Source organism: Cajanus cajan, chromosome 6 (assembly GCF_000230855.2).
Source record: "Cajanus cajan strain Asha chromosome 6, NIPB_CcT2T_4, whole genome shotgun sequence".
In the NCBI taxonomy this organism is placed as follows: domain Eukaryota; kingdom Viridiplantae; phylum Streptophyta; class Magnoliopsida; order Fabales; family Fabaceae; genus Cajanus; species Cajanus cajan.
Genome location: NC_138522.1, coordinates 65,238,055 through 65,251,392, shown reverse-complemented (window position 1 = coordinate 65,251,392; position 13,338 = coordinate 65,238,055). Strand labels below are relative to the sequence as shown.

At 30.9% G+C, this 13,338-nt stretch overlaps 2 protein-coding genes across 2 annotated transcripts; one reads left to right on the top strand and one right to left on the bottom strand.

Annotated features, from left to right (window-relative positions):
• Positions 1 to 115: 115 nt before the first annotated feature.
• Positions 116 to 1,045, bottom strand: LOC109796356 (uncharacterized). The gene has a single exon (XM_020356031.1). The coding sequence runs from the start codon at positions 1,043 to 1,045 to the stop codon at positions 116 to 118; it is 930 nt and encodes a 309-aa protein (XP_020211620.1).
• A 6,394-nt stretch (positions 1,046 to 7,439) lies between these two features.
• On the top strand, positions 7,440 to 8,467 carry LOC109797874 (zinc finger protein GIS2). Its single transcript, XM_020358028.3, has one exon. The coding sequence runs from the start codon at positions 7,455 to 7,457 to the stop codon at positions 8,301 to 8,303; it is 849 nt and encodes a 282-aa protein (XP_020213617.2). The 5' UTR covers positions 7,440 to 7,454; the 3' UTR covers positions 8,304 to 8,467.
• The last annotated feature ends 4,871 nt before the right edge of the window (positions 8,468 to 13,338 follow it).

The window sequence follows — 13,338 nt, the reverse complement described above, 5'->3', positions numbered from 1 at the left end:
AGTGGTCGGCGAATTTCCGACACAGATAAGACAGAACGCGTGTATCTTTTCCGAGTAGCCGAGGTGACTCCTCCTCCTGCGAATCCTCCTGCCACCGTGTTGAAATCCCCATGGACTACCTGCTGATGGGTCTCCGACGAACTTGCTGGAATGTCCTTGGGGGAGTTCTCTCTCTATGCCTGTCCCTCTTTGTATCGTCCTGCGCACGCCTGTGTCGCCTATCTGACGAGCCCACTTCCAGTTTTTTCGCTACAAATTTTTTCAAGCGTCCCTCCTTGATCAAGCGTTCAATCTGTCTTCCAAGGACGAAGCAATTTTTGGTAGAATGCCCGTGAGTCGTGTGAAACTCGCACCAGTCGGTCTTGAAGGGACCCAATTGGCGCTCCGTTGTTACTGGGAATTCGAACAACGCTGCGCTGTTGACATCATGGAGTATCTGCCTCCTAGGGACGTTGAGCGGGGTAAACTTCTCTTCGTCGTTAGTACGTGTCCACTCACCCGTAGGCCGACCTCCCCTATCGGCCAGTCGGTAATTGACCTCCTTCGTGTTGTAACGATCGTGTCGCTTATTCCAATCCGACCGTGGTCGGAGATGTTTGTTGCCATCCTTACCGCTTCCCCCTGCTTCTCTGCTCTCCGTTGCCCTCTTGCTGATCTGCCCTTCCTCTGTTTTAATGTGACTCAGCGCAAAGGCTCTTACCTCCGACATCGTCTGGAAATTTGCTCTTTCCAGCGCAATGTCGAAAGCTCCAGACCTCAGGCCCTTCTGGAATGCGATGACAGCCATCCTTTCATCCAGGGATGCTATCCTCAAGGCGATCTCATTGAACCTTTGCAAAAAGTCCTTCAGTGATTCTTCCCGCTGCTGCTTGAGATCGAACAAATCTGACGTGATCGGAGGCTTCTTCTTGTTAGCGGTGAACTGTGCCATAAAGAGCCGACTGAAGACATCGAAGTCGGTGATCGATCGGTCAGGGAGGCCACTAAACCAATCAAGCGCCGCCTTCTTGAGTGTTCCCATGAACAGTTTGCAGCGGACTTCCATGCTCCCTCCGCAGATCAACATTTGAGCTCGGAAGTCCGTCAAATGCTGACTGGGGTCCTGCGTTCCATCAAAAGGTTCAACCTGGGGTATCCGATGATCCCTAGGGATGATCTCGGCTCTATAGCTTCGGAGAAAGGTCGGAATTCCCTAGGGACTTCCATTATGACGTCTTCCTCCACCGTCCTGGTACTGGCCTCTAACCTGGCCTGCATCTCGTCCGCTCGCCTTCTGATCTCTTCATTCTCGCGCTGAAATGCATCCTCTCTCTCCCTGGATCGCGCGTTCTCCTCCCTTAAGCCATTGATCATGGCCATCATCTCCTCCATGGTAGGGGGTTGTGAGTTGTTGTTGTTATTGCCGCCTCTCGCCATGGTAAAGTGTGGGTCTTCTGTATTACTTGGGGCGTAGGAAAAGTTTCACCGTAGCCCCACGGTGGGCGCCAAAATGTTCCGGCTAAAGGATGCACTAGGGTTTTTTTTCTAGGTCAAGCCTTAGAGCAGAGCATTCAAGAGTGTAATCTGCCTTCTTAGCCTTAGGGTTTTAGGTTTTATGGTGTGTCGTCGATGGGCCTCTTGGGCCCCGAGAATGAAGGGACTTTCCTAACCGTTCTTATCAGGAGGGTGCGAGATAAGTGGGGGCGAGTTTAGTCGGATTCCAACCGACTGGGTCTATACCGAGGGTCCAGTCGAGTAAATGCCGAGTAATCCCCTTATAAGTGAGGGGAATCGAATTAGCTAGTCTAATCGGGTTATGACCGACTAGGTCTGTGCTGACCCTTCAATTAATAAAATTTTCTCTATACATATGATTATGTATGTGTGTGTTAAAGTGAGTTTTGTTTCTTTTACAGAAGTTTTTTTTTTTTTCCATATATATGATCAGAATTCTTGATGTATTAGGTATCTAAGACATGCTAGATTTTGTTGATATTTAAAAAAATATTAGCTAGTGAGACTCGATTTACGTCTAGCTAGAAATCAAAGTTTGATTTTGATTTTGAGAGAAATTAATTGAACTCTTCACTATTGTTTTCTAATTAATTAATATTGAGTATTGACTGACAAAAGCTTAAAACTAATAGGTGATCAAAAGATAAAGAGAAGGAAAGTAAAACAAGAACCAAATTGGACAAAGGGCATTGAATAGTAGCTCAATATAGGGTAAGCACCCACACATAGAAGAAGAAGAAAACAATATAATGATGTCTAGAAAAACAAGAAAAAGGTATATGTAGATGGAAGAGGTGATGTACTTTGTTACTGAGAGGGAGAAGGCAGTTTACATACCTATTCGTGTTGTATATATGATTTCAATTGTGCATTTTAGGGAGTAGGGACCACATCTGAAGAATCCTGCAACAGATATAAAGTAGCCAACAAAAAAATAAAGAACCGACACCAACTATAGAACCGTATAAATGTATAATATGGTCCAGGAAAGACATTTCTGAATTCTCTTGTTACGAATTGATTAACGTGGTCGCCTCATAATACACGAAAACAAAACCCTGAGAACAATAAAACGTGTGCGTGCACAGAAACAAAGTACGATAGCAGTGGTGGTAAATCTATATGTCATACCAGGTTTTTTACTTTTTTTACCAAAGAAACAGAGTACTTTAGCAGTGGCGGTAAATTTGTATTTATTATAAAAATTAACAAACTTATCAAATATAATTATTTGTAATTAGATGATGAAAATGTAACATATTACACTGTTATTATTTTTTATTTGAATTAATCGATTGTTATTGGTTAGGATTTTTGAATCAATTATCTACAAAAAAATATTATCAGATTAATCAAATTGTTTTTTTTAAATATCATAATAAATAGCCAATAATTATTACTAATTTTTATATAAAGTAATTGATTATTACAAATTAATATGTCAATGACTTATATAAATTATACATGTTGCAAAACATTCAATCAAATAAAATTATCAGTCAAATTTAATAATTTAATTAATTAATTTCAGTTATAAATTATGTCAAAATAAATAAATTGTTGATAAATTATAAATTTATGAAAAAAAATTCCGTTAATATTTGTTTTGCAACAATTTTTTACACAAATTATTGACATATTAATTGTTTACTAATTATATAAATAATTAGTAATAATTACTGAAAAATTAGAAAACTGCAAAATAATCTATTAATAATTTATGTAAATAATCTATTACTAATTGTGTCACCATTAATGTCACGGTTTAATTAACAAAGGAATAAAAGTATAATCTAATATATTATTTATTTTAATTTTAATCTTTATCACTATTAATCGTGTAATTAATATTTGGTTAATAGGAACTTAAAAAATAAACAATTTATAGAAGACTCGCCGCTATTATTGTCACCAACTTTTTAAAGGACAATTTTATAAGATTATAATTATTTTTTAAAATGGAAAAATAAACTAAAAACTGATTCCAATTTGTAATTTTTTCGAATTGTTATATATATATATATATATATATATATATATATATATATATATATATATATATATATATATATATATATATATATTTCAAAAGAAAAAAGTCACATTGCTTTAACTACATACTCAAGTGTAGAGCCTTTATATATTAACTCCTAACACATTCAAAGAGGCAAGTAAATGGTGGTGAGCTCGTGCACGTAAGAATGAGTCTTGTGAGCTCGTTGTAGTTCAAATTTGTTGATTTGCTCATTTTGCGCATGCAAAAATGGGATCCAAAAATATTTTTATTTTGATCACATTAAATTATTTTAGTTTCAAAGGATAAATCCTTAAGGTCAGTTTCATCACACGCCTCGATCAGTGTCATCACGTCTCAGGAAGATTTTACTAACGTATTTGTTCGGTATTTCAGGTTACTCATTGCTACATTCGCCATACTTAAGACAACATAAATCACCCAAAACAACACATGAACTCACACCACTAGAAAAGTGTCATTTTCTTGCAAATTTTCCTGCAAAAATATATTCGCAGAATTTTTTTTGCGAATTTTCCTGCAAAAAAATATTCGTACAATTTTTTTGCAAATTTTTGCTACAATTTTAATAATCATAGGAAATTTTTTCTATGGTAAAAATTTGCAGAAAATATTGTAAGAATTTTATTTTGTTTCTTGCAGATTTTCTTGCAAAAATAAATTCGCAAGTAATGTTTACTAAATAGTAAAAAAAATTTGCAAGTAACTTTTCCTACGAATTTCCTGCAAATTTTAATCTGTAGGAAAAATAAAATTTTTTTTTTAAATTTATAAGTTTAATATTTTAAAAAAACTTCAAGTCTCACATCGATTGAAAATAAAGCAATTAAAGAGTATATAAGTTGGGGCAACACTTACCTTACAAGTTGATTTGTATAGTTGAATGTTAGATTTATAATCTACAATCTTAGAATTTAAAAGATTATGTATCACATGTTGGAGGCATGAAAATAAATGCTTCAGATGAATTCATTGTGAGTATTTAAAAGTTGAAAAATTATTGATAGAATTTATAGTAATTTCTTTATTTTTTCCGTAAAAAATATTCCTGCAAAATTTCTTGCGAAAAAATTCGCAGGAAACTTTCTTGCGAAATTTTTTTTGCAAGAAATTTTCCTACGAATTTTTTTCGCAAGAAATTTCGCAGGAAAATTTCCTGCGAATTTTAAAATTCGCAAAAAAATATTATTCACGAAGGTATTACTTGCAGATAAAATTTTGCAGAAAAATTTGTAAAAACAACGTTTCTTGCGAATTTTTATGAAAAATTCACCGAAAAAATCGCATATAATAAGAGAAATTCTAGTAGTGATTATTTAAAAAAAAAAAAAAGAAGGTATTGATATATAAAATATAAAAAGAAGAAATCAATTATTCATAATCAGAGAAGAAGATTATATCATGCGCGCAAGACTCCAAAACTTTTGCTTGATGTGATTAGCTAGTGTACTTATTGCTTTATCTTGCATGATATCAAACCAAACAATATCAGCCCAACTTAATAATTGAAAATATGTTCCCACCAAAAAAAGTAAGAAAACTACGTGAGCATTATGATTGAATATGATCAATTTTTAGAAAATAAAAATATACAATAATTTTAAAACTGTTACCTATGAAATGGGTATGGGTGAGTGTGAATATTGTAGTGAAAGCGGAAAATAACTAATCAAGTGGGGGTATTTGATTACAGGGAAGAGAGATCTATAATTCAAAACTAATCAAGTTTGAGAAAGTTGAGAAGAATTTCGTATTAGTACTTTAATGCATAATTCGGTAAGATAAAAAGAAATATACGAGAAATATAGTAAATGATAGCAGAGAAAAGAGAAATAAAAGAACGAAAATAGTTGAAAAAATAAAGTGAAATGTGTGACGATGAATTGTGTTATTGTGTTGTCAATGTTGTTTAAATTATTATGTTGTTAAGTTGTGAGTTGATGTGTTTATTTATATGTTGTGTTGAAAAGTTGAGGTGATAATATGTTGCATAGTGATGATAAAGTTGTATAGTTGCGTTGATAAGTTAAAATGTTATCAAATTGTATTGTGTTGTAAGTTGATATGTGATTAATTGTTGTGTAACTAAACTGTTGATAAACAATGTACATGTTGTCTATATACTAAGTTGGAAATAGTGTTAAGTTCTTAATCTATGTTGTATGTTGTTAAATTGGGTATTGGGTCATAGTTGTGTTGAAATGATGAAATTGTCTTATAGCTAGTTTATTTGTTTCTATATTATGTATGTTATTTTTTTTACAAGTTAATTTACCCCTACACTTTTCTTGTTAAATTGTAATAATCATATTATTATAGGAGTATGATAAAATTAGGTTGGACAACAAGCATGATTTTGAGAATAATGCTAAAGATGACAGTGTTTAGTTCTATTGTTTTTATGCAGTTTGTGGTCAGTAGTTGTTTGACCGACAATTTAAAATTTTGTATTTACTATCTTGATGGTTGTATATGTATGTATAAAATCATGATATAATCTCATTGAAAATTTATATTTATACTTTTAGTTGATTTTTTCCTTTATATATATATCGTTACATGTATATTAAGGAATTATTTCTCATTAAACTTAAATATTTAGATTTATATATTTTGTTACTTAGATGTTGAATTGTAAAGTGTAGTGACTTGTTAAGTAATTACATAATGTATTAAGATTTAATTTAAATAAAATAAAATTTAAAATTAAAAATTAAAAAATGTATTTATAAAAAATAAAACAATTTAAGAATAAATGTTGAATTCATTAAATAATTAAAACATGTAACTTAATGAGAGTCAAAATAATATATAAAAACACTCATATAAGAATGTCTCCTTAAAATAATTAATTTCTTTCAAGACTAAAATTCAAATTTTGTAATATATTTTTGCAACGATGGTACAATATATATATATATATATATATATATATATATATATATATATATATATATATATATTGGTTCATTCCTGAAATATCCATCACCGATAGCAGTGATTAATCTCCTCACTACGTTGGAGACACCTCAAAGGGTGAGATAGCTAGCCCTCAAGATTTTGGTACAAAATATTTGACAACTAATCTTCTCAAATAAAATATTAAAATAAAATTATATATATATAAAACTCACTATCTCACTTAACCTTTCTCTCACATTAAATATTTCCACCTCATAAAGCTTAAATTTTAGATCATATATCCACAACAATATGTTAGTATTCAATTATATAATATAGAAACATGTATTCTTCTTTCAATGATTTCACTCTTTAAAATATTAGTTTTATTCAATATATTCAAACATCAATATAATATTATTGTTTTTATTTTTAAATTTTATAAAATAAACCACTTCTCTATTTAGTCATTAAATTATAATTTTATATTACTTTAAATATGTATATCAATTTTAAAATTAAACAATAATGACTATAATAATTAAATTATTTATATTTTAGTATATTTCTAAAAGTATATATTATGTTAATTTCAAATATAAATGATATATTTAATAATTTTATATTAACATAAAATTATATATATATATATATATATATATAATCTAGATAAAATGAATTTTTATTCTAAAAGTAAATTTTAAAAAAAAAATATCATCCAATTATAAGTTATTAAATAATATAATAATTTATTCATTCTCTCTTTATCAATCTCTATTTACAAAAAAAAAGGAAAAATAATTTGTTTATTTTAATTAAATAAAAAAATGAGCCAATAAAATAACTTATTAATTTTAATTAAAATAATTAGTTAAAAGATATTTTTTTTAAAGACAACCAAATAAATTGAACATCTTATTGATATTCTTAAAAAACACGTCGTCATCATCATCAATCATAATTAATAACTACTTTATTTCTAGTAATTTTCTTGACTTGGGTGTTAAAAAGATGATTTAGGAGAATGACAGCGTTGGGTTCGGTCCCAGAGATGGTTTATGCCGGTACTTTGAGAAGCCGAAGCCATTATCAGATTTTGTGGCGTTGTCAGGCTTCACTCAGAGATGCATCATCAGCCACCCCAGTTGTCCCCACTCACTCTCCCTTCGTTTATAGCACCACTCTCCCAACCCCATTATCTCAAACCTCAAATCTCTCTCTCTCTCTCTCTCTCTCTCACACACACACACTCTCTAACTCCATCATATCCATGGACAACGCCGAGAGAGAAACCCACAACTTCATGAACGTCCACTCCTTCTCTCAGCTCCCCTTCCTCCGCCCCTCCAAAGATAAACCCGTTCGACTCTTCGGCCAAGACTTCACCGACTCCCACTCCGCACACGCCAACAACACAGACAACGCCGACACTAGCCGCAGGTTCGAGTGTCATTACTGTTGCAGAAACTTCCCCACTTCTCAGGCCTTGGGCGGCCACCAAAACGCGCACAAACGAGAGCGCCAACACGCAAAACGACACCTCCACTCACCCATCCCCATGATGCCTCAAACCACCCTCCCCGATGCCTACGCCTACATGAACTACACCTTCGCTTCTTCCAATGCTGGAAGGTTCTACGGAACCTCCTATTCTCATCAACTTCAACTTCAGCCCATCAATGGAAGCCCATTGGGCTTGTGGCCAATCCCCGCCAACACTGTCACTCATGCCCCGACGAACCCTATTTTGAACGCCGAACGCGCGTTGCCTTTGTTTTCCGCTGAGAACAACGGGATGGGACACTCCGGTTCGCAAAACCGCTTTGTTTATGACACCAAACCCGACCATGTGAGTTTGGATCTTCGTCTGTAACATCAAATTTACACGCACTCAGTATTTCAATAACATCTCCAGGTCGGAGCGCCTGAGGATGGTAATGGTATATGTAAATATGATTTTAGAATTTTCGTCTTGTTATTGTTCGATCTTTTTCGTCACCGGATTCCGTCATAAAGTTATGATCATTCTCATATCAATTACTGTGTTTATATAATTATGATAATCTAGAAAGAAAAAGAAAAAAAAATTCACATGAAATTGGTATCTGCAGACCAAAATACATAAATAAAAGGATGATATGGAAACAAGATAGTACTAAAACCCCTAAAATTTGTAGAGGTACCAATTACCAAAGTCATTTTTTTTAACATCTCAACTTTTACACTTTATAATGACATTTCTTGTTTGTAATTTGTATTTTTTTTTCCTACTTGGCCTTAAGAGTTAAGACAAAAGAGTGTCAAATTGTTACTGTTTTTATATTTTATTTTATTATATTCTTTGAAGAATAATATTTTTCACACTCCTAAATTTCATACTATGCCCACACTCACCTTTTTAAGGTTAAAAAGTCACTCTCCTCTACTATATACAGAGGTATTATTAGTGTATACTCAACCTTTTCTTTTCATCACTTTCACGTCATTTTTTCATATTATTTTTATTTTTATTTCATGGCCTTTATCTTTTTTTCCCCCTCTTCTTTCTCTTTTTCTTCCACGTACCCATACATTTCTTACATAAAGAAATTATTAGATAGTTTGAGGTCATTATCGTTATGCTTTCATTTGTGATCTCAATTAATCTATAAATGACATAAATTTAAAATGTTCAATTTACAAGAATGAATCAATAATTAATATTTATTTGTGTCAAATAAAAATTAACAAAGATCACATTTGGATCCCCTATAATTTTTCAAGTGAAATGAATGTAAATAAATAATTTTCTTATAAAAAATTAAGTAGACGTGAAAATAATAAAATGGGAGAATGTGAGATAATTTTTTTTATCTACATTAATAGATAATTATTTTGATATATGATATTATGGTGTATTAGTTATATATAATTAATTAAACCTTTAATTATTACAAGTAATAATTGTTTTCGATTTATCATTTTCTAATCAGTTTCGGTATGTGAAATTATTCTTGAATTAACTTGTGTCACTAACGAACTAAAATTGATAACATGCAGGGACCACAATTAAGTCCAACAACACATATGGAATGGATTGGAAATGATTCTATGTATAGAGATTGATTTGATTGTTTTTTCGTATAAAAATCAAACTAAAAATGAACTTCATCCTAAAAGTTAGATTAAACTATATATTATTAATTAAGTTTTAAGTAATTTTTAGTTGAGAAAAAAATGCACTATCTAAATATAACTTTTAATTATAAACTATCACCTATAACTATTAATAAAAAAGATTAATTATTTTAGTTTACACATTTTTTTTACATTTTTATCTTTTAACTAATATTTACAACCATCTCCCTATTATAGAATTATTTATACATTCTTATTGGATTATCTATTTTTTCAAATAACAAGTCGATGAGACACAAAATATATCATTTTTTTAATATATAATGAATTTGTTAACTTTAATAATAATCATCTTAAAAGTTACACTAAAATTAATTTTTAATTAGTTGACAATGTAAAAAAAATAAAGATTCATTAAACTTTCTTAAAACATGACACCTTTTAAAAATATTTTTATTTAGTTTTTTCTTTAAAATTACAAAGTCATGATTTTAATTATTGGTGAAACATTAAAAATAATATCCCATTGAAACTTTAAAAAAAATGTCTATAGGTAACTGAATAAAGTTTCAATGAGAAAAAATCAAATTATTTTTAAGAATAATTTTAAAGGAGTTACTCTTTATTTTTTATCAGTTACCGATAGATTAGTTACTTGTTAAAACCATTACATTAAGAAAAATGATAAAGATAATTAACTCTTTTAAATTTATTCTTATCTCTTCTCATTTTCAAATATTAAGAACATATTTAAACTTATTTTTTTCAATTATAAGAAACATTTTATATTTTTGATAGTTTCTCTTTATTTTTTTTGTTACGAATGCTTTAGTATGTCAAATTTCAAGCGTGTGATTCAGCGGTAAGGGTTGATCCACGCTTAAACAAAGTCAGGGATTTGAATTCTGCCTTGTGTATACAGTCGCGTTAAATCTTGGGACTAGCTATCGGTACCGGATACTCCGAACAAAAAAAAAAGTTTTAGTATGTCCAAAATCTCATATCCTTTGGAAAATTATGACCAAAAGTAACTTATAATCAAACACCTTTTTTCTTTAATTTACTCTTCAAAAATAAAACTGCGACCGTCTAGTTGTGGCCCTAACAGTATGTTTACTGTTGGAACGTGAAACTTGTATATTTTTTTCCCTTATCTAATTAATACGCCTTTCTTATTTTAAGAGAGATAACATGTGATATATCTACACGGATCTCTAGCTAGGTCTTATTAGTTTCGTTTTGCGTAGCCACTGACGTCATTCTCGGCCTGCGGTAGCTGAGAAAATTGGCCACTCGTGTGGAGATCATGTAAAGCGTACAAAACAGTTGAGCGCGCATGAATATTTTGTCCCAACACACGTGTGCGTAATTCTTGCATATTGCCCGGACATGTACAGTGCCGACAGAGGTGGGTTCAGATTCAATGCCGCGTGGACAACGTTTGATAATCTGCTCAAATTTTGCAGCAAGAAAGTGATATTTCATTGCCCTTTGCTGGCACCATATATCTCAAATTTAACATCCAACATATTCATATAACTAGCTCTATGCTCCTTTTGTTCTCAGTCACTTCTTAGTTCCCAGTGTGCAATGTATGTAATTAAGGGGGAGAAAAAGACGTGTTTGTGGATGTGTTCCTATCAGCTAATTACGTCTACTTTTACTCTTTTATGCTTAATTAGGGCTTAGGACACAAAGTGAGCAATGTAATTGTACACTATATATATCATATTCATAGCCAATTAACACACACTCAGGTTCTCTATATAAATGGGAGAAGGGACATATATTTGGAGATAAAATGTCAGTGCTTCGATGTTTACTGCGGTTATTTTAGGTTGACTCAAAGGGAGCAGTTCATTGCAGAAATTAAAAATGGAAATGTTGTGGAGGATCCCGAGGTGGAATCAGAATCGATGTAATGGGTAGGTGATCATTCAAAATTGAAGTGACGAGTTAATAACTAGGTTGATGAGTAACGTCGTCGTCCCATAACCTAGGGAAGCATGGGTCACATATTAATGCCTTGTCTGCAGACGCAAATCAATAAATCTCTTCATTCAGGGGCAGTGATAATGATATGATGCATAGGGCTTTTGACATCAAAATGACAAAACCAACCCCTTAAGAAAAGGATTTATTAAGGAACAAACGAACATGGCAGTTAGACTGACATATTTATTTTTCCATCTTTTGTACGTCTGCCCTTGTGTGTAATCAGGGAGAGCAAGCTAAGTTAATTTTAGCGGGTTTCAGTTTGACTTACAGTAAAATTAAGCCTGAATTTAGTTTATTTATTTGTTATAACTTTTTTTTTGAAAATAAATTTGGTATGAATAATATTTTTACTTTTTATATATGAATGAGATTGTGAATGTTAATATTACACGGTTGATTTATTAATTAAAAAATAGTATTTTTGAAAACATTGTTTCTAAGAATGTTGTTACACAAATTTTTTACAAAATTATTTTTATAGATGGAAGATGAGGATCTAATAGTTTTGAATTAAAATAAAAAGTTTTATCATATTAAAGATATTATGTTACCTCTATTTTTTTTATTTAATATAGTAAAAATATTTTGCTTTCAATTAACATTAAATATTTTTAAAATATATTTATTACTAATTAAACATATTTTAATCATTTATAAGAATTATCTCAGGAATCATTATTTTTTAGCATGAGATAATGATTCTCTATAAATAAATACAATTATGCATAACTATTGATATGTAATTAAAAATATCACGAGATTATTTAAGTGTCTATTAATGGTTAATTTTGTCTAACAAATGTCTATATATCACGTAGTTAACTTCATCTCTAAATATAATTAATTTTATCTCAGATAAAAATATAATTATATATAATTATTGATGTCACTAGTGTAGATAGAATTTTTTATGTTAATTATTTCTAGAGTGAGCATATTTTAATATAATCTATATAGAAATGCCTTTTACCGCTTGCTAGAGAGTTCAAAGGTTGTCCCATAAATTTTCATACTTTGTTGACACTATATCCAATTTCTGGTCTCGTGATAGTTGTATATTGCCGGACTCCGCCAATAGATCTATAATTCTATATAGACAGTAGGATCATCATATAGTCACTCCGAAACCTAGAAAGTTTGAGTCCGCCAGGAAAAGGTCCAGGAACCCCTTTTGCTTCAAACATATTAACTCTATTTATTCTGAGAAAGTAATAAAGCACCATTGGAGAAATGTTTTACTTCAATACCAAGGAAATAATCTAACTGTCCCAGTTGTTTGAGAGCAAACATAGATTGTAACTTGTTACTAAGATCCTAAATCATAGATGAAGAGGTCTATCTGTGATTATTATATCATTAACATAGATGGGGACATACAAATTCTATTCATGGTTGTTCAAAACCAATTAGGACGGGGTTACACTTGTTCTGCAAAAAACCAAAACCAGTTAGAGATTTAGTTGTGTTCATATATATATATACCAGGCCTTGGGTGCCTATTTAACTTACAGACAAGATTGGGCTCAAGAGATTCAAGCCCTTGTGGTTGAAACATGTAAACTTCTTCAGTTAAGAGAAATGCATATGTCTATTTGTTGAATTTAAATGATATATGTTTGGATGAGGAATTTTGAAATTCAAGAAATTTAAAATTTTTTGTAATTTAAATTATTTTAATTTTAATTCCTATATTTTTTAAATGTTTTATTTAGATAAATTAATTCAAATTTTTAAAATTTTAAATTATTAGTTTAGATATATGATAAAAATTGATTATATATATATATATATAT

Excerpts from the sequence above, each read along its gene's own strand:
- LOC109797874 (XM_020358028.3), top strand. The coding sequence starts at position 7,455 with ATGACAGCGTTGGGTTCGGTCCCAGAGATGGTTTATGCCGGTACTTTG.
- LOC109796356 (XM_020356031.1), bottom strand. The coding sequence starts at position 1,045 with ATGGAAGTCCGCTGCAAACTGTTCATGGGAACACTCAAGAAGGCGGCG.